This window comes from Ornithorhynchus anatinus, chromosome 4, assembly GCF_004115215.2.
Source record: "Ornithorhynchus anatinus isolate Pmale09 chromosome 4, mOrnAna1.pri.v4, whole genome shotgun sequence".
Lineage (NCBI taxonomy): Eukaryota > Metazoa > Chordata > Mammalia > Monotremata > Ornithorhynchidae > Ornithorhynchus > Ornithorhynchus anatinus.
In genome coordinates, this window is record NC_041731.1 from 37,084,696 (window position 1) to 37,104,007 (window position 19,312).

Consider the following 19,312-nt stretch of genomic DNA (forward strand, 5'->3'; position numbering starts at 1 on the left):
TGGTCACCTCGCTAGCTGGCTAGCCGAGCTAGCCAGCAGAAGTCTTTAATTCTGTCGATAATAATTATGGTTTTTATTAAGCGCTACTGTCTGTTAAGCACTTACAATGCTCTGCACGCCGTAAGTACTCTAAATAATAATGATGATAAGGAAGAAGAAGAGGACAGATTTTTAAATGGCATTTATTAAGTGCTTACTATGTGCCAAGCACTGTTCTAAGCGCTGGGGTGGATACAAATTAATCAGGTTGAACACAGTCCCTATCCCACATGTGGTTCACAGCCTAACTAGGAGGGAGGACCTTCACCCTCAACCCCACAGCACTTATATACATATCTTTAAGCTATATATTATAAATTGTTCATTTATATTAATGTCTGTCTCCCCCTCTAGAATTATAAGCTTTTGAGCAGGGAACGTGTCTACCAACTCTGTTATATTACACATTGCACCCTCCCAAGCGTTTAGTACGGTGCTCTGCACCAGTAAGCACTCAACAGATATTATTGATGATGATGACGACAGATTTTTTTTATGGTATTTGTTAAGCACTTATTAAGTGCCAGAACTGTTCGAAGCACTGGGGTAGATACAAGCTAATCAGGTTGGACGTAGTCCCTGTACCACGTGGGGCTCACAGTCTAGGGAGGAGGGAGTAGGATTGACTCCCCATTTTACAATTGAGGAAACTGAGGCCCGGAGAAGTGAAGTTCCTTGCCCAGGGTCACACGGCGGGCAAGTGGCGGAGCCGAGATTGGAACCCAGGTCCTCCAGGCCTGCGTTCTTTTCACCGGGCCACGTTGCTTCCGGGCGTCATCCTCGGAGACTGCTTTGCCGTGGCCACCGCCACCTCCAGTCAATCAATCAATCAGTGGCATTTATTGAGCGTTTACTATGTGCAGAGCACTATACTAAGCGCTTGGGAGAGGACAAGACAGCAGAACGAGCCACCACCGCCGCTAAGTTCCTCTGTCCCGTCCCCACCCGACCCAGGTTTACAGGAAGTATGGGAGAGAGTACGGAAACGTCACCAATCCGGACATCGCCTTCAGCTACTTCCAGCCGACGACGAGGCCGGCGTGGGCGTGGGCCGCGGTGGCCGGGGTCTGCTCGGTGAGCTGTGGGGAAGGTGAGGCTGGCGTGGGCGTCCCTCTTCTGGCGGGGGGTTCAGGAGCCCCCTCCCCGGCCCCCGCGCCCGGCCCGGAGCTCCCGGCCGTCGACGGTGGTCGCCCAGCCCTCCCTCTCGACCTCCCTCTGCCTTACAGGGGTCAGGCTGGTGAGTTACGGCTGCTTCGACCGGACCGGCCGGGAGCTGACCGACGCTGCCCGCTGCGGAGGGACGCCTCGGCCTCTGCCCCGGCAGGAGCCCTGTGCCCCAGGGGCCTGCCCGCCGAGGTGAGCCCTGGGGGTTGGGTCCTCACCCCCGTTTACAGAAGCCGGGATTCTCCGAGTCCCCAAATCAAGGCTTCTCTGCCACCGTTCTGGGGCCTTTCCGGTGTCGTCGGTGGCCGGGCATGAGCGGGCCTGGGAGTCCGGCCTAAAAAGCTCCGGGACCCATCGCCTCTGTAGCCTCCATCCCCTGGGCCGTCTGCTGGGATTTGGGGAACTGGCCGAGAGGACCGGCCCAGCCTGGCTCTGGTCAGAACTGGGGAGCAGAGCTAGCCCCTCCTGGCTCGCCCACCCACCCTCCCCGGGGGGAGCAGAGCTTGCCCAACCTGCCCTGTCGCTGTCCTCGACCGCCCCCGGGGGAGCAGAACTAGCCCAACCTGCCCCCTCGGCCTGCCCGACCTCCCCGGAGGGGCCGGCAGGCGGAGCTGGGCCTGAGCCGATCCCCCCCCGGGCCTCGCTCAGCTGGGCAGCGGGGGACTTCGGCCCCTGCAGTGCCCTCTGCGGCGGCGACGGCGTGAGGGAGCGGGAGGTCCGCTGCTTGCACAAGAAGGGCAGCCTGGTGCTGACACTTCCCGACGCCGCGTGCGGAGCTTCTCCCCGTCCCGCTGCCACCGAGCCCTGCCGGGCCGGGCCCTGCCCCGCCAGGTAACGTACCGCGAGGGTCTTGCCCGGTTAGGGGGGGACGGGTCTTTCCTCCTCCCTTCCCCCCTAGACGGTCAGCCCCAGGTGGGGCAGGGACCGTGTCTGACCCATCGAGCTGGAATCTACCTCGGCGCTCAGCACAGTGCCCGGCGCAGAGTGAACGCTTAACAAACGCCAGCGGTAAATAAATAACCGGCAGGTTCCCGGGTTGACCTCCCTCTCTGCAGTTGAAAGTGAGGTCATTCAGTCAATCGTATTTATTGAGCGTTTACTGCAGAGCACTGTACAGAAGAGGCGCCTCTTCGTGGCTAGAACCCGGGCCCGGGAGTCGGAAGGTCGTGGCTTCCGCCACGTGTCTGCCTTGTGACCTCAGTCAAGTCACTTCACTTCTCTGGGCCTCAGTTCCCTCATCTGTAAAATGGGGATTAAGAGTGTGAGCCCTATGTGGGACAGGGACCGTGTCCAACCTGACTACCTTCTAGCTACCCCGGAGCTTAGAACGGTGCTTGGCGCATAGTAAGCACTTAACGAGACTGTAAGCCCGTCGAAGGGCAGGGACTCTATCTGTTGCCTACTTGTTCATTCCAAGTGCTTAGTACAGTGCTCTGCACGTAGTAAGCGCTCAATAAATACTATTGAATGAATTATCGCTGAGCGTGTGAGAGAGTACGCTATAACAATAAACGGACACTTTCTTAGAGCTCCCAGCATAGAGCGCCGCATACGGTAAGTGCTCAATCAATCCCATCGATGATGATTGATTGATCATCGGGTTGGCCGCGGTCCCCGTCCCCCAGGGGCCAGGTGCGGTCCCGCTCGGACGTGGGTGGGGGGAAAGCAGCCGGGGCCGATCGGCTGACGGCCGTTGTTTGCGGTTCTCAGGTGGAAGGTGTCTGCGTGGAGCCGGTGTTCTTCAGCTTGCGGCCCGGGCGTGTCCCAGAGGAACGTGACCTGCGTACGTGTCCGGGCTGGCCTGGAAACCTCCGCCGGAGACGGTCTGTGCTCCGGGGAAGAGAAGCCCCCGCACCTGATGCCGTGCTTGTTGGCCACTTGTTCCCCGGCCTGGGGTGCTGTGAGTACCCTAACCCCGCCGTCTGCCCGGAGGTGAGGGCGGAGGCCCCTTCGGGCTTGGGGGCTTAGACCTCTCACCTTCAGCTCAAGGGGAAGAAGGGGAACAGATGCCCTTTGCGATTGTCCATCTCATTGGAGGGGGAGGGAGGGAGAAAGAGAAAGAATAAAGGAGAAATAATGAGAGAGAATGCTACCTCTCCAAGCTGGAAACACCCACTCTCTGCTCCCAGAGGCTCCCTGGGATCCATCCCTTGGATCCATCCCCGGGAATCATCATCCCGGCACTTCTTCACTGTTTGCCAGAAGACCCGGCGATGGTATCTGGGGAAGGAGTTTAGGTCGGGCCACCTGGCTGGGAGTCAGGCAGGGAAACTGAGCCTGCACCAGGAAGAATGGAGCTATGCTAAGTACTTAAAAATTGTAACTGTGGTATCTGTCAAGTGCTTACTGTGTGCCAGACACTGCGTAAAGTGCTGGGGTGGATAGAAGCCAATCGATTTGGACCCAGTCCCTGCCCCACATGGGGCTCACAGTCTCATCCTCCATTTTACAGATGAGGTAAATGAGGCCCAGAGAATTGAAGTTTGGTTTTTTTTAAAATGGTATTTGTTATAAGCATTTACTCTGTGCAAAGCACTGTTCTAAGCGCTGGGGGATACAAGGTGATCAGGTTGTCCCACGTGGGGCTCACAGTCTTCATCCCCATTTTACAGATGAGGGAACTGAGGCCCAGAGAACTTAAGTGACCTGCCCAAAGTCACACAGCAGACAAGGGGTGGAACCGGGATTAGAACCCATGACCTTCTGACTCCCGGGCCCCTATCCGCTACGCTACACTGCCTCTCAGTGCTAAGCACTCAGTTCGGCACTAAGTGCTTAGTACAGTGTTCTGCACGCAGGAAGCACTCAACTGATGCTAAAACCGCCTCGGCGCTAACTGCTTCCACTTCCCCGAGCCGCCCTGGCCCGCTCCCGGAGAGGCTGGGCCGGGGTGGGGGTTTGGGTCGCGGGTCCCAGGCCCCGGATTCCGTGCTCGGTCGGCTCTCCGGCCACGTACTCCCTGTGAGGTTTTCCCGTTCGTTCCCGTACAGCCGAAAACGGAGTCCTCAAGGGAGGAGGCAGTCACGTCCCCCAGTGCCGACAGGAAAAATGGCACGGAAGGCATCTGGAGCCCCGTGGGCGGGCCGTGCTCCGTCTCCTGTGGCCAAGGTGAGGGTGAGATTCTGGGGCGGCTCTGGGCGGTGGCGCGTCCGCCCCGGCATCGAGGGGCCCGAGCGGCAGCTCCCCCGGGAGAGCCGGAATCGACGGATCCTACCGGAAAATCGCCCCTCCGATGGAGGCTAAGGGCCCTTTCGGAAGCATGCCGGCTACTCCCGTCCTCCCCGGGCAGCTCGCCGAAATATCCCCGTGTCGCGTCCAGTTCACCTAATAAAAATAAATAATAACGGTGGCACCCGTTAAGCCCTTACTGTGTGCCCGGTTAGGGTAGGTACAGGCTAATCGGATTGAGCGTCGTCCCGCTCCCACGTTGGGCTCACGCTCTTAATCCCCGTTTTCCAGATGAGGTCACTGAGGCCCAGAGAAGTGAAGTGACTTGCCCAGGGTCCCGCAGCGGACTTGTGGCGGAGCCGGGATTAGAGCCCGGGTCCTTCTGACTGTCAGGCCCGGGCGGTAGCCACTGAGCCACGCTGCTTCTACCTGACGGGAGAAGCGCAGGGTCCGGGCCAAGACTGGGGTGCGCCGGCAAGGTTCGTGTCTTGAACTCAGCGTCGGGCTGGGGCCCGGCCTGCGCCTCTCGGTGGTCGGAGAAAGGGGAGAGCGTCACGTCCCCCCGTCCGGGTTCCCCGGGGTCGGAGAGCCTGACTGACGAGCGTCCCCTTGCCCGCGGGATCATCTCCTCACTCCCACCTTCCCCTCAGGTCTGATGGAGCTGCGGTACGTCTGTGTGGATTTTGCCACCGGGGAAGAGGTCCGGGAAGCGTGGTGTGAGGCGGTGAGAAAACCGGGGCGCCGTCTGGAGGTCTGCCGCGCTGCTCCGTGCCCCCCCAGGTGAGGAAAGAAAGCACTGTCCTGCCGCCTCCGCCGCCCCCTCCACCGACGCTGTGGTTTGGTTCCCGGGCAGCGAGGAGTCGTCTTTAATAATGTTGGTATTTGTTAAGCGCTTACTATGTGCAGAGCACTGTTCCGAGCGCTGGGGTAGACACAGGGTAATCAGGTTGTCCCACGTGGGGCTCCCAGTCTTAATCCCCATTTTACAGATGAGGTCACTGAGGCACAGAGAAGTTAAGTGACTTGCCCACAGTCACACAGCTGACAAGTGGCCCACGCTCTCCTAAAACCTAAACAAGGCAAGCAGGAAGAGATAAGTAGTTTGCTTTAGAGGCTGAAGAGCGTCGTTGAGGCACAGAAGGCTTCTGCCCAGAGTTCCTTGACTAAAAAAAACACTCTTTACTTGTGTTTGCCACTGCATGGCTAAGGGCAGCAGGGTGGTGTATTCTCCTTCTGAGAGATAGAGCGCCTGCTGGGTTCCAAAACTGCCATTCTCTCCTCTTTAATTGTGGTATTTATTAAACACCTACTATGTGCCAAACACTGTACTAGGTGCTGGGTAGATCCAAGATAACTAGGTCAGACAGCCGGTCCCTGTCCCTTAGTGGGGGAGGTCACAGTCTAACGAGGGAGGACGGGTATTGGGAACTGGCTCCATGCCACGAAATCTGCCAGTGGTCTGCTGTGTGTGTGGGGGGGGGGGGGAGATCAATCAACCAATCAATCAATCAGTGGTATTTATTGAGCACTTACTATAATAATTTAATAATGGTATTTGTTAAGCGCTTACTGCGTGCAGAGCACTGTTCCAAGCGCTGGGGTAGATACAGGGTAATCAGTTCGTCCCACGTGAGGCTCACAGTTAATCCCCATTTGACAGATGAGGGAACGGAGGCACAGAGAAGTTGAGCGACTCGCCCACGGTCCCACAGCTGACAAGTGGCAGAGCTTGGATTCGAACTCATGACCTCTGACTCCCAAGCCCGTGCCCTTTCCACTGAGCCACGCTGCTTCTCTGATAATACTGTGTGCAGAGCACTGTACCAAGCCCTTGGAAGCGCACAGTACCACAGAATTAGCAGACGCGTTCCCTGCCCAAATCGCGCTCGCAGTCTAGAGATGAATATTTACATTAACGTCTGACTCCCTCTCTACATCGCAAGCTCACCGTGGGCAGGGAACGTGTCTAACGACTCGGTAATATCGTAGTCTCCCCAGCTCTTAGTATAATGCTCTGCCCACGGTGAGCGCTCAGTAAAGTGGAAGGAGCCCGGGCTTTGGAGTCAGAGGTCATGGGTTCGACTCCCGGCTCTGCCACTTGTCAGCTGTGTGACTGTGGGCGAGTCACTTAACTTCTCTGGGCCTCAGTTCCCTCATCTGTAAAATGGGGATTAACTGTGAGCCTCACGTGGGACGACCTGATTGCCCCGTGTCTACCCCAGCGCTTAGAACGGTGCTCTGCACGTAGTAAGGGCTTAAAAAAACCCAACATTATTATTATTTTTAAAAAAACGATCGCTAGAGATAAAGGCTAAATCAGTCCCTCTAGCCCAGTGGCAATGTGGAAGGGGATAATCCTGCTCCAACGGCCTCCTGGACCGCCAACCGTTGCCCAGGACTCCAACCCAGAGCTCTCCTTGGCCCGTGCCAATTTGTCCTCGGCTGCTCGCTGCCTAGCAGGGCGCCGGGCAGCGCTCCACCAGCCTGTCACCCGCACCTCCACGGTCTGTCCGGCCCGTCCGGTCTGGCTGTCTCTCTCCCGCCCCCGTGGCTCCGTAATAATAATGACGATGGCATTCGTTAAGCGCTTACCCTGTGCCGAGCCCCGTTCTAAGCGCTGGGGTAGTTACGGGGTAATCAGGTTGTCCCACGAGGGGCTCACGGTCTTAATCCCCATCTTCCAGATGAGGTAACCGAGGCCCGGAGAAGTCAGGTGAGTTGCCCAAAGTCACGCCGCCGATGGGTGGCGGAGCCGGGATTGAGGCCCGAGCTCCTCGAAGCCCTAGCCCCTCCAAGGTGCGTCGCTGCTATCCCGGGCTACCTGCCCCCTCCCCCGATGGGGCATATACCGTTTCTCCGGCTTTGGGGGGCACTAGGCTGGCTCCGGGCACCTCAGAAGCGGGGAATAGGGGGAGGTCACTGCAGAACTCCAAAGCCAGGGTGAGAACCACAGCCTGCGGCGGCCCCCTGAGCAGCGGCCCCGGACGGAACCAGCCTGGCTCGAAGCCTGGCTTCTCGCAGGGGAATAACCAGCCGCTGGGAAGAGCCCCCTCTGAGCCCTCTCGGGAAGTTAGGGGAGTCTTTGAGCTGCTCCGTCACCTGCCCGTTGCCACGTGTGCTCTGGGAATGCCGTAATGTGAAAAAAAAAGACTTGCTCCTACTGGTAAACTTAGGAATGGTTGCTGGCTCTTTGTGTGCGCGCTTATCAGAATACAGATCTCAAAAATACGTTCCCCAAAGGGAGAGTGAACGTGGAACACCCAGTCGCAACCGGGGTCTGTTGTGTTGGGAAAGCTACCTAATCCTTGGGAGCGTGCCTCAGTTTACCCTATGCAAAACGGGGATCATCTTGGTGATTGTCGTGAGCCCATCCCACTCCGTCAGAGACTTACCCGATAAGTCCCGTCCCCGGTCCCGTCAGGCACCTAGCCTATAGGTCCTTCCCTGGGGATCCGCCTGTCCCTCCTGGCCCGCCAGGCACTCCATGACAAGTCAAGGCACGGTGAAATCCAACCTCCAGTGTATATAACGGAAAGCTTTATTCAATTCTTAATAGTTTAATTGAAGGGGGAAACGCAAGCCCCCCCCCCGCACACCCACACGTCGGAGTTGGAGGAATCCGGCCGCCCGCAGCACGTCGCCCTGGCTCGGGTCTTAGGTGGTTCCCGGCGGGCGTGCCGCGGGGGTCTCGACGTGGGTCTTAGGTGGTCTTCTGCCGCCGCCGCCGCGGGTCCGGCCACGGCGACGGCTTCGTTTCGGTCGTTCGGCCGCCGTCCGGGATGGTACCGTCCCGGCGCACGGTCCGGTCCCCCCCCCCCCACCCTTCATCCACTCACGACGTCGTTTCGGGGCGTCTCGGCCGGTCCCGACTCGCTGCTTCCGTCTCAAGTTCGTTACCGGGTAACGAACCTCCCGCCGGTTACCTCCGCTCCCACCCCACGGGCTGTTTTTCGCAGGATAGCTTCTCTCGTGTACCCCCGGCAGTCTTTCTTCTGTCCGACGGCACGGCGGCTCAGTGCCTCCTCGAGGTCCGCCTCCCGTGTTGTCGGTTCCTCCTCAGATTCCTCCTTCTATACTGTTGTTCACGGGGTCAAAGGACGGTCACTCGTAAAATGGTTTCCGTGTTACAAAACGGAGTCACACTTGCTCACCTCAGTGATCTCGACTCAGAGCTCGAGGGTGAGGTTTGGAATGTGTGGTCCATCTGATGTGGGCATTTGCTTTCTCCTTGGGATGTTCCTTCATACAATAGTATTTATTGAGCGCTTACTATGTGCAGAGCACCGTACTGAGCGCTTGGAATGGACAGATCGGTGACAGAGACAGTCCCCGCCCTCTGCCGGGCTTACGGTCTAACGGGGGGAGACGGACAGACAGAAACAATAGCAGTAAATCGAATCGAGGGGATGAACATCTCATTAAAACAACAGCAAATAAATAGAATCAAGAAATAGAATCAGAAATAGGATGTCTGTCAGAGACTAGAGGAATTAGCCCTTCCCAAGTGGATTAGTGACAGAGAGAGTTGCAGAGGTAATACCAGTCCTGTGGAAACTGAATGCCAAAAGAGGAACTTCTCACAGCTCCACCCCCAACCCCTTCCATATAACAGTCAGCGGCCTTTAATTTTTTAAATAGTATTTGTTAAGTGTTTACTCTGTGCCGGCCCCTGAGCTAAGCGCTGGGGTCGATACAAGCTAATCAGGATGGACACGGTCCAGGGCTCGCATTTTGAATCCCCCTTTTACAGATGAGGTAGCTGAGGCACAGAGAAGTAAAGGGACCTGCCCGAGGTCACACGGCAGCCTGGTGGCGGACCTGGGATAAGAAGCCGGGTCCTCCTGACTCCCGGGCCCGTGCTCCATCCGTTAGGCCACGCTGCTTCCGCGTTGCAGGGCACTGGACTGAGCGCCTGAGCTTTGATTCGAGGAAGGGAGTTTCCCGGGCCCTGGAGGGCAGTGGGATCCGGGTGGAGCCCGAGCCCGTGACGGGGGGGGGTTCTCCGTCCCTGAAAGGGCTCGCTTCTAAACCACTCCTTTTTGCAGTTGGAGGTACAAGCTGGACTCGTGCAGCGTGACCTGCGGTGGAGGGATCAGGCGGAGGATCCTGTACTGTGCCGGGGGCAGCGGGGAAGAAGAGGAGGTGGTGGCCGACGCCCAGTGCCGGGGCCCGCCTCGCCCGGTGGAGCAGGAACCGTGCAACCCGGAGCCGTGCCTTGCCAGGTCAGTGCCGCCCAGACGCCCCTGAGAGCCGCCCTCTCGGCTCCTGGACCGCCTGCGTGGGAGTGGAGAGCGCGGGAAGGTCGGGGGAGGAAGGGAGGACGGGAGTCTGTGGGACCCCTCCCCTCCCGTCCCCTTCCCACCCTCCTTCCCCCTCTCCCACCTCCCATCCCACTTGGCGGTTGGAGGATGGAGCTTGTGGAGAAGCCAGGACCTGGGGGAGGTGGTCAGAACTCACGTGCCCGGCTCACCTGGATTGAGGATCCACAGCACCGATTCGAGGGCTGGAATCGGGACTCTTCCCGGCGCCGATCTGCCCTGAGGCCTCAGGAGGACGGCTGTGCCGACCCTGCCTTCCCCTTTTGGAAAGCGGGGATAACAGTAATTCCCAGAGTGGGCGTCCTGACCCTTCGGAGAGCCCGCGGAGGGAGAAGGAGAGGTTGCTCGCTCTCGTCCCTCGGGATGCTCCCCCTCTCCTCCTCCTCCTCCTCAGAGCAACGACATTCACGGAGCATCTGGTGAGGCAGAGTGGCCTAGTAGAAAGAGCACGGGCCTAGGAGTCGGAGGACCCGGGTTCTAATCCCGGCCCTGCCGCGCATCCGCTGCGTGACCTCGGGCGAGTCACCTTGCTACTCTGGACCTGAGTTACTCCATCCGTAAAAGGGGGATTAAATCCTCCTCCCTCCCACTTGGACTGTGAGCCCCACGTGGGCCGGGGACCGTGTCCAACCGGGTTAATTCGTATCTACCCCCCGGCGCTTAGAAGAGCGCTTGGCGCACCGCACAAATACCACAGTTGTCATTAACAGGATTATCGGCACCGTGTTCGGAGCACTCTAAGAGGCAGGCGGGAGCACCGGACGGAAACGAAGTGCCCCAGTGCCTGTCCTGGAGAAGCTCGCCGCGGCCCTGAGGCGGTGTCCCGTTTCCCCTTGGCCGCAGGTGGACGGTGACGGCCACCGGCCCGTGCTCCTCCAGCTGTGGCCCGGGAGCGGCCGACCGCACGGTGAAGTGCGTGCGGCTGCGTCACGGCCGGGAGTCGGCGGTGGACGAGGCGGCGTGTGCGGGGGAGGCCAGGCCTCCGGCTAGCGTCCCCTGCAACGTGGCCCCCTGCACTTACCGGTGGCAGTTCAGCGACTGGACGGAGGTACTTACCGCGGTCTGGGCACGGAGAGGCTCCTCTGCCCGTTCTTTGGGCTTCTCCGTCCCGGACGCTCGGACGCGCCCGACCGGATCCCGTCCGGGGGAAGCAGCGTGGCTCAGCGGGTAGAGCTCGGGCCGGGGAGGCGGAGGGACCTGGGTTCTAGTCCCCGCTCCGTCACTTGCCGGCTGGCTGACCTCGGGTCCCTCGGTTGACTTCTCCTCGGTTCCCTCATCTGCAAATTGGGGATTAAGACCGGGAGTCCCAGGTGGGACAGGGACCCGGTCCGGCCTGATTAGCTTGTATTCCTGTATTTTATTTATTGAAATTATTGTCCGTCTCCCCGTCTAGACTGAAAGCTTGTGGGCAGGGACTATTATCGCTACTGTTCTCGTCTGTCCGTCTCCCCCGATTAGACTGTGCGCCCGTCAAAGGGCGGGGACCGTCTCTGTTACCGATCTGTACATTCCAAGCGCTTAGTACAGTGCTCTGCACATAGGAAGCGCTCAATAAATGCTATTGCATGAATGAATGAATCGTTACATTGTACTCTTGGTTCAGTGCTTTGCACACAGTAAGCGCTCCACAACTGAAGGAATGTAGCATTCAGTTCGTACCGATGATCTGTATCATTTGTATCTACCCCAACGCTTAGCGAAGTGTGCCCGGTACACAGTAAGTGCTTAGCAAATGCTGTTGAAGAAATGAAAAGGGCGCTCGAATGTGTCCCTGGCATTCATTCATTCAATCATCTCTACGGAGCGCTTACTGTGTGCGGAGCACTGTACTGAGCGTTTGGGAAGTACAACATAACAAAACGGTGACATTCCCTGCCCGCAGCGAGCTCACAGGCTAGAGTGGGGGAGACGGACATCAACACAAGTAAATAAAACTGCAGATCTGCGCATAGCGGTTTGGGGCCGGGGGGACGAGCAGAGGGATAAATAAGATGACACACGTGTACACGAGGGCGAGGCCTGGACGTCGGCATCTGCCACGGCCTCGCCCGAGAATCCCTCTCCCCTGCAGTGCTCCGTCTCTTGTGGGAACGGCATCCAGCTCCGCCACGACTTCTGCATCAAGCCGCCCACCCTCCGGCCGGTGCCCGCGTTCTTCTGCCAGCACGTCCCCAAGGCCCCGACAGTGAGGAGGTGTTCCCCCGGACCCTGCCCCCGGGAGACGGGGCCCAGCCTGGCGCCGCGCGGAGCGGCCGCCGCCCCAGCCCCCGTGGAGACGGCCGCCGCCGGGTCCCCCGAGGACCCCCGGGACCCGGCCCCGGATCTTCTCCGCCCTCCTCTCCCCTCGGCCCCCGGGCCTCTGGAGCCCCCGGGACGGAGGGACCTCGAGGAGTCCAGTTACGTTTCCCTCCCTCCCTTCCCGCTGACCCGCCCGGCCCCCCACCTCGCGCTGCTGGCGGCGGGTACGACGCGAGGGGCGTCTAGAGGGAGGAAAGGCCCCTCCCGCCGGGTCTAAGCGTGGGGATGGCGGCCTCGCCCCCTCCTCACCCCCGGCCGCTCTTCCCCGAGACGCCCTGCGGAGTCCAGGCCGCCTCGGTCCTCACCTGCGGTTTCCGTTCCCTTTGCAGGGGCCTGTGGGAAGCACCACCTCGGCGCCACAGGGACCATCAACATGACGGGGACGCGGGCGACGGCCGACTGCACGGTGGCCATCGGCCGCCCCCTGGGTGAGGTGGTGGTCCTCCACGTCCTGGAGAGTTCCCTCAACTGCAGCGCCGGTGCGTCCCCGAGGCCGCGGTCATCGCCCAGTCCTCTAAAATAACAATAATCATGGTGTTCGTGAAGCGCTTACTGTGTGCCAGGCACTGTATTGAGCGCTGGGGTAGATACAAGACCGTAGGCTCGTTGCGGGCGGGGAACGCGCCTCTTATAGCGGAAGACTGTTACTACTACTAAAAACGGTAGTTTTTGAGCGCTTACTATGGGCCGGGCACTGTCCTAAGCGCTGGGGTGGATACAAGCAGATCAGAGCGGACGCAGTCCCGTCCCACGTGGGGCTCACGGTCTCAACCCCCGTTTTACAGTCGAGGTCACGGAGGTCCAGAGAAGTCTGGTCCGCTGCGTGACCTTGGGCTAGTCGCTTCACTTCTCTGGGCCTCAGGTACCTCCTCTGTAAAGCGGGGATTAAGACGGTGAGCCCCACGTGGGACACGGACTGTGTCCAACCTCGTATCTACTCCAGTGTTTAGTACAGCGTGGCTCAGTGGAAACAGCGTGGGCTTGGAAGTCAGAGGTCGTGGGTTCGAATCCCGGATCTGCCACTCGGCAGCTGTGTGACTGTGGGCAAGTCACTTCACTTCTCTGTGCCTCAGTTACCTCATCGGTAAAATGGGGATCAACTGTGAGCCTCAGTGGGACAACCCGACGACCCTGTATCTACCCCAGCGCTTAGAACAGTGCTCTGCACATGGTAAGCGCTTAATAAATGCCATAAAAAATTCTTCTTTCTATTGAGCTTACGGTCCAGAGGTTCCATCCAGCCTCCCTTGGCTCGATGGACTTGGCCCCTTTGCCATCCTCTGCCTTCCTCTCTTCCCCGACCCTCCAATGCCATGAGGTGCCTCGGTGGGGGAATTATTTTATAATCCACCGTGTCCCCAGCCCCTTCAGGCTAGGGCACGGGAACTCTGGCCAAGTTTCCACGCACGTCAGTTCTGGGTGTTTGGGAATGGGCAAGATGCAGCACCGCAGGGAAACCGAGTCACAGCCTCTTTCGGGGAGGGATCGTGTTTCGGTTCACCTTTTGCACGTCAGGGTGGGACTCTGAAGGCACAGAGTGTGAGGGAAGATGTTAACCATGGGAGTTGGGGACTCGGCTCCACCCCCCAATCGCAGGGGACATGCTGCTGATCGCCGGGCGGCTCTCGTGGAGGAAAGCCTGCCGGCAGCTGACCGGGATGATCGTCGGCTCCAGGACCAACACGCTGATGGTGAGGCAGAGGCGCGTACTGGCCGGGAGCGGGGTCGTGCTGCGGTACTGGAGCCAAGCGGCGACGGACGGATACCACCGAGGTACCGGGCCCGGGGCCTCTCGCGGGACGGGGCTCCTCGGGACGACGGTCCCGATTCCCTCACGTTCCCCGAATCCTCTGACTCTCTACCCTCCCTTCCCCGCTTGCCCGGGCACGTCCCGGATTAGTCCGGGAGTTCAGGATGGGGCAGAGGCAGGGCCTAGGCCTGCCGTTTCCTCCAGGCTACTGGCTGAAACCCCTTCCCGGGATGGCAGGGTGGATTCTCTTCTCCCGGGCTTGGTTGACGGCACCACCGTCTCCCTCAGAGTGTGACGTGCAGCTGTTCGGCCCCAAGGGGGAAATTACCAGTCCCCCGCTGCGCCCGGGCCTGGAAAACCGAGGGAGATGTCGGATCTTCATCGATGTGGCCCCTCAGGCCCGGATAGCCATCCACGCTCTGGCCATAAACCTGCCGGCGGGGGCCAGTCGGACTCGGGCCAGCTACATTTCGGTGAGACAACCGAGAGCAGACGGGGGCCGGCTCGGGGGACGGACTGGGGGGGCGGGGGGCGGCCCTGAGTGGTTTAGGTCCGGGGCACTCCCGGAGGTCCAGGAATAGACTAGATGACATCTTGAGGCTGTGTGACCTCGGGCAAGTCACTTCACTTCTCTGTGCCTCAGTTACCTCATCTGTAAAATGGGGATGAAGACTGGGAGCCCCACGTGGGACAACCTGATTACCTCGTATCTATCCCAGCGCTTAGAACAGTGCCTGGCACATAGTAAGCGCTTAACAAATACCGACATTATTATTATTATTATTGAGGCCCCTCCCTCCCCGAGATTTCTGAGTCCGAGAAACTCAAGGCACAGCGGAAAATAGGGGTAAAATAGATTTCAGCTAGTGAATAATTTTGTCCGCGTTTTCACCTTGCTCTTCTTGGGCACAGTGATAGAAAACGGGGCTGCTTCCCTTCCTGAATAAAGCACTGCTATTTCCTTGACCTCATATAAAGAGGAGAAAATATACCTTTCTTTTTTTTAATGTCACAAAAACACTTCTGCTCTTTGGGCTTCCGTCTTTTTCACTTTCCCTTGACTCCCTGGCTACTCCATCCTTTTAAGATGGGAGAAAGGTTGGAGACCTTCACTTTGTGCTTTCTCAGATACTGATATCCAACTGCTGGGACCTTACGGAGGTCTTGGGGTGCTCAGAAGGCACTAGGGTGATGCCGGGTGGGGCCCCGGTCAAGCTCACGACTTTGCCGGCAACCTAGTGACCTCTTTCGAGCTTCTTTTCTCACCCAGATCCGCGACACGCCGCTCATGAAGACGACGACGTTCTACGGGCAGCAGCTCTTCTACTGGGAATCGGTGGGCAGCCAGGCGGAGATCGAATTCGGCGAGAGCTTCCGAGACGACCACACCGGCTTCCGGGGCCAATACTGGACCCTTAAATCCAGATGATAGGAAAGGAAGATTGGGGGCACCGGCCAGACTGAGGTGGCATCCCCGAAGCCAGGGCCCGCCTCCCGTCTCCGCCAGGCTCATCCCGCCCGTGGGCCCCGGTCTTCCTTTCCGCCCGGTGGCCAGGACAGTGTCTCAAATGTCTCCGAGGCCGCTCGGCCAGAAGGTATTTTGAGACGGGCACTGCTCTGTCGCGTAAATCTTAATTTTTCACTGCGCTACCTTGCGGTCCCTCCCTCCTCGTCCAACCTGGGCACCAAGTCCCTGCGTATCTGCTGCGCCAGTTGTATCCTTGTAAAGACCCCAAGGGCAAAACCTGCCTCCGGAACGGAGAATCATCCAGAATCATCCCTCCCTGCCTTCAGCCCCTGGCCCTGCCATATCAGTGCTCTCCCGATATCCCGGATATCCTGATATCCTAGAAGCCCTCGGGGGTCAGGCATTATTCCCTTCTCCCCTCCCAGAGTGCGTGGCAGGACAGCGGACGGGAGAACAGGAGGCCGGGGAGCCCCCCTCATCTCTCCCCGCAGACGGATGTCAATAAAGGTCAAAGCAGTCTCAGCCTCATCTTCCCGACGTTGGTTCTAGTTTAGGGAAGCAGCACGGCGTAACGGATGGAGCACGAGCCGGGAAGGCAGAAGGTCATGGGTTCTAATCCCGTCCCTGCCACCTGTCCGCTGTGCGACTCTGGGCGAGTCACTTCACTCCCCTGGGCTTCGGTGACCTCATCTGTAAAATAGGGATTACGACTGTGGGACGGGGCCTGCGTCCAACCCGATTTGCGTGTATCCATTCATTCCATCGTATTTATTGAGCGCTTACTCTGTGCAGAGCACTGGACTGAGCGCTTGGAATGGACAGTTCGGCAAGAGAGACAATCCCTGCCCATCGACCGGGCTCACGGTCTAATCGGGGGAGACGGATGGACAAAAACGAGACAACTTAATCGCAGTAAATAGAATCGAGGGGATGCACACCTCATTCACCCCAGCCCTTGGTACGGTGCTTGGCGCATAGCAAGTGCTTTACAAATACCACAGTTATTATTAGTCCTGGCTCAGGGCCCTAACTTTCGGGGTGTGCCCCAACTCCCCCCGCCTCATCTAGAGGGGCTTTCTTCCTCTTCCCCCTCCATCCCCCAGCTCAGGAAAGGGTTGAGCTCCTCCAAGAGGCCTTCCCCAAGCCCTCCTTTCCTCTTCTCCCACTCCCTTCTGCTGTCGATTTGCTCCTTTTATTCATCCCCGCACCCAGCCCTGCAACACTTAATAATAATGCTGGCATCTGTTAAGCGCTTACTCTGTGCAGAGCACCGTTCTAAGCGCCGGGGTAGATACAGGGTCATCAGGTTGTCCCACGCGAGGCGCACAGTCTTCACCCCCCTTTTCCAGATGAGGTCAGTGAGGCCCTAGAGAAGTTAAGTGACTTTCCCACAGTCACACAGTTGACACGCGGCAGAGCCGGGATTCGAACCCATGACCTCGGACTCCCAAACTTCACGTACGTATCCACGATTTAGTTATTTATATTAACGTCTGTCTCCCTCTCTAGACTGTAAGCTCATCGTGGGCAGGGAATAAGTCTGTCATAGGGTTCTGTTGTAATAATAATGGTACTTAAGTGCTTACTGTGTGCTCGACACTGTATTAAGCGCTGGGGTGGATTCGAGCAAATTGGATGTTATATGGTACTGTTGTAATAATTGTGGTATTCGTTACGACGTGCCCGGGGGGGGGGGGGGATACAAGCGAATCGGATTGGACACCGTCCCCGTCTCACATAGGGCTCATGGTCTCAATCCCCATAGAGAAGCAGCGTGGTTCCGGGGAAAGAGCCTGGGCTTGGGAGTCAGAGGTCATGGGTTCGAATCCCCACTCTGCCACTTGTCAGCTGGGTGACTGTGGGCAAGTCACTTCACTTCTCTGTGCCTCACTTACCTCATCTGTAAAATGGGGATTAAGACTGTGAGCCTCATGTGGGACAACCTGACTCCCCTATATCTACCCCAGCGCTTAGAACAGTGCTCTGCACAGAGTAAGCGCTTAACAAATACCGATATTATTATTATTTTACAGACGAAGTAACTGAGGCACAGGGAAGTGTGGAGCGACTTGCCCAGGGTCCCACCCATGACAGATAACAGTAATAATGCTGGTATTCGTTAAGCGCTTACTATGTGCCGAGCCCGGTTCTAAGCACTGGGGTAGTAGGTAGAGGGTGATCAGGTTGTCTGACTTAGGTCTCCCAGTCTTCATCCCCATTTTACAGCTGAGGTCACTGAGGCACAGAGAAGTGAAGCTTAACAAATACCAATAAAGTGAAGTGAAGAAGAGACGCTTAACAAATACCAACTATTATGATTATGAACAGTGCTTTACATGTAGTAAGTGTGTAACATATGCCAACATTATTATTAACAGCGCTTTGTACATAGTAAACGCTTAACAAATACCAACATTATTGTTATGATTAACAGTGCTTCACACATAGTAAGCGCTTAACAAATACCAACATTATGATTATGAATATTAACAGTGCTTTGCACCTAGTAAGTGCTTAACAAATACCAATATAATAATTATTATTAACAGTGCTTTGCACCTAGTAGGTGCTTAACAAATACCAATATTATTATTATTATTAACAGTGCTTTGTACATAGTAAGCGCTTAACAAATGCCAATATTATTATTATTATTATTAACAGTGCTTTGTACATAGTAAATGCTTAACAAATACCAACATTATTATTAACAGTGCTTTTTACATAGTAAGCGCTTAACAAATACCAACATTATGATTATGATTATTAACAGTGCTTTGCACATAGTAAGCGCTTAATAGATACCAACGTTATGATTATGATTATTAACAGTGCTTTTTACATAGTAAGTGCTTAACAAATACCAATATTATTATTAACAACAGTGCTTTTTACAGAGTAAGCGCTTAACAAATACCAACATGATGATTATGATTATTAACAGTGCTTTTTACATACTAAGCGCTCAACAAATACCAACATCATTATTATTAACAGTGCTTTTTACAGAGTAAGTGCTTAACAAATATCAACATGATGATTATGATGGTTAACAGTGCTTTGCACCTAGTAAGCGCTTCACAAATACCAACATTATGATTATGATGATTAACAATACTTTGTGCATAGTAAGCGCTTCACAAATCCCAACATTATTGTTATGATTAACAGTGCTTCGCACGTAGTAAACTCTTAACAAACACCAATATTATCATTAACAGTGTTCTGCACCTAGTAAGCGCTCAACAAATGCCAACATTATTACCAACAGTGCTTCGCACATAGTAAGCGCTTCACAAATCACAACATTATTGTTATGATTAACAGTGCTTCGCACATAGTAAGCTCTTAACAAACACCAATATTATTATTAGCAGTGCTTTGCGCCTAGTAGGCGCTTAACAAATACCAATATTATCATTAACAGTGTCTTGCACCTAGTAAGCGCTCAACAAATGCCAACATTATTACTAACAGTGCTTCGCACCTAGTAAGCTCTTAACAAACACCAATATTATTATTATTAACCGTGCTTCGCACCTAGTAAGCTCTTAACAAACACCAATATTATTATTATTAGCAGTGCTTTGCGCCTAGTAGGCGCTTAACAAATACCAATATTATCATTAACAGTGTTTTGCACCTAGTAAGCGCTCAACAAACGCCAACATTATTACTAACACTGCTTTGCCCCTAGTAAGCTCTTAACAAACACCAATATTATTATTATTAACCGTGCTTCGCACCTAGTAAGCTCTTAACAAACACCAATATTATTATTATTAGCAGTGCTTTGCACCTAGTAGGCGCTTAACAAATACCAATCTTATCATTAACAGTGTTTTGCACCTAGTAAGCGCTCAACAAATGCCAACATTATTACTAACAGTGCTTCGCACCTAGTAAGCTCTTAACAAACACCAATATTATTATTATTAGCAGTGCTTTGCGCCTAGTAGGCGCTTAACAAATACCAATCTTATCATTAACAGTGTTTTGCACCTAGTAAGCGCTCAACAAATGCCAACATTATTACTAACACTGCTTTGCCCCTAGTAAGCTCTTAACACACACCAATATTATTATTATTAACCGTGCTTTGCACCT

The 19,312-nt window shown here is 55.9% G+C and overlaps 1 protein-coding gene and 1 long non-coding RNA gene across 3 annotated transcripts in view; one reads left to right on the forward strand and one right to left on the reverse strand.

Annotated features, from left to right (window-relative positions):
* ADAMTS13 (ADAM metallopeptidase with thrombospondin type 1 motif 13) overlaps positions 1-15,733 on the forward strand; it is a 30,865-nt gene extending 15,132 nt beyond the window's left edge. The window contains exons 19-31 of one of the 2 annotated variants that reach the window (XM_029063205.2): positions 994-1,129; positions 1,266-1,395; positions 1,852-2,034; positions 2,914-3,103; positions 4,194-4,311; positions 5,022-5,151; positions 9,417-9,593; positions 10,533-10,737; positions 11,761-12,085; positions 12,317-12,466; positions 13,584-13,760; positions 14,026-14,210; positions 15,008-15,733. In XM_029063205.2, coding sequence (XP_028919038.1) covers positions 994-1,129; positions 1,266-1,395; positions 1,852-2,034; positions 2,914-3,103; positions 4,194-4,311; positions 5,022-5,151; positions 9,417-9,593; positions 10,533-10,737; positions 11,761-12,085; positions 12,317-12,466; positions 13,584-13,760; positions 14,026-14,210; positions 15,008-15,166 — 2,265 coding nt within the window. In that variant the 3' untranslated portion in view covers positions 15,167-15,733. Of the gene's footprint in view, positions 1-993; positions 1,130-1,265; positions 1,396-1,851; positions 2,035-2,913; positions 3,104-4,193; positions 4,312-5,021; positions 5,152-9,416; positions 9,594-10,532; positions 10,738-11,760; positions 12,086-12,316; positions 12,467-13,583; positions 13,761-14,025; positions 14,211-15,007 lie in introns of those variants that run through there. The other variant, XM_029063207.2, reaches the window with a different exon arrangement.
* LOC114811214 lies at positions 9,554-15,090 on the reverse strand. The gene is made up of 5 exons (XR_003758886.2): positions 15,004-15,090; positions 12,293-12,501; positions 10,746-10,966; positions 9,842-9,949; positions 9,554-9,645 (listed from the first exon to the last, which is right to left on the reverse strand). It is a non-coding gene; the product is annotated as an uncharacterized LOC114811214 (long non-coding RNA).
* Positions 15,734-19,312: the final 3,579 nt, after the last annotated feature.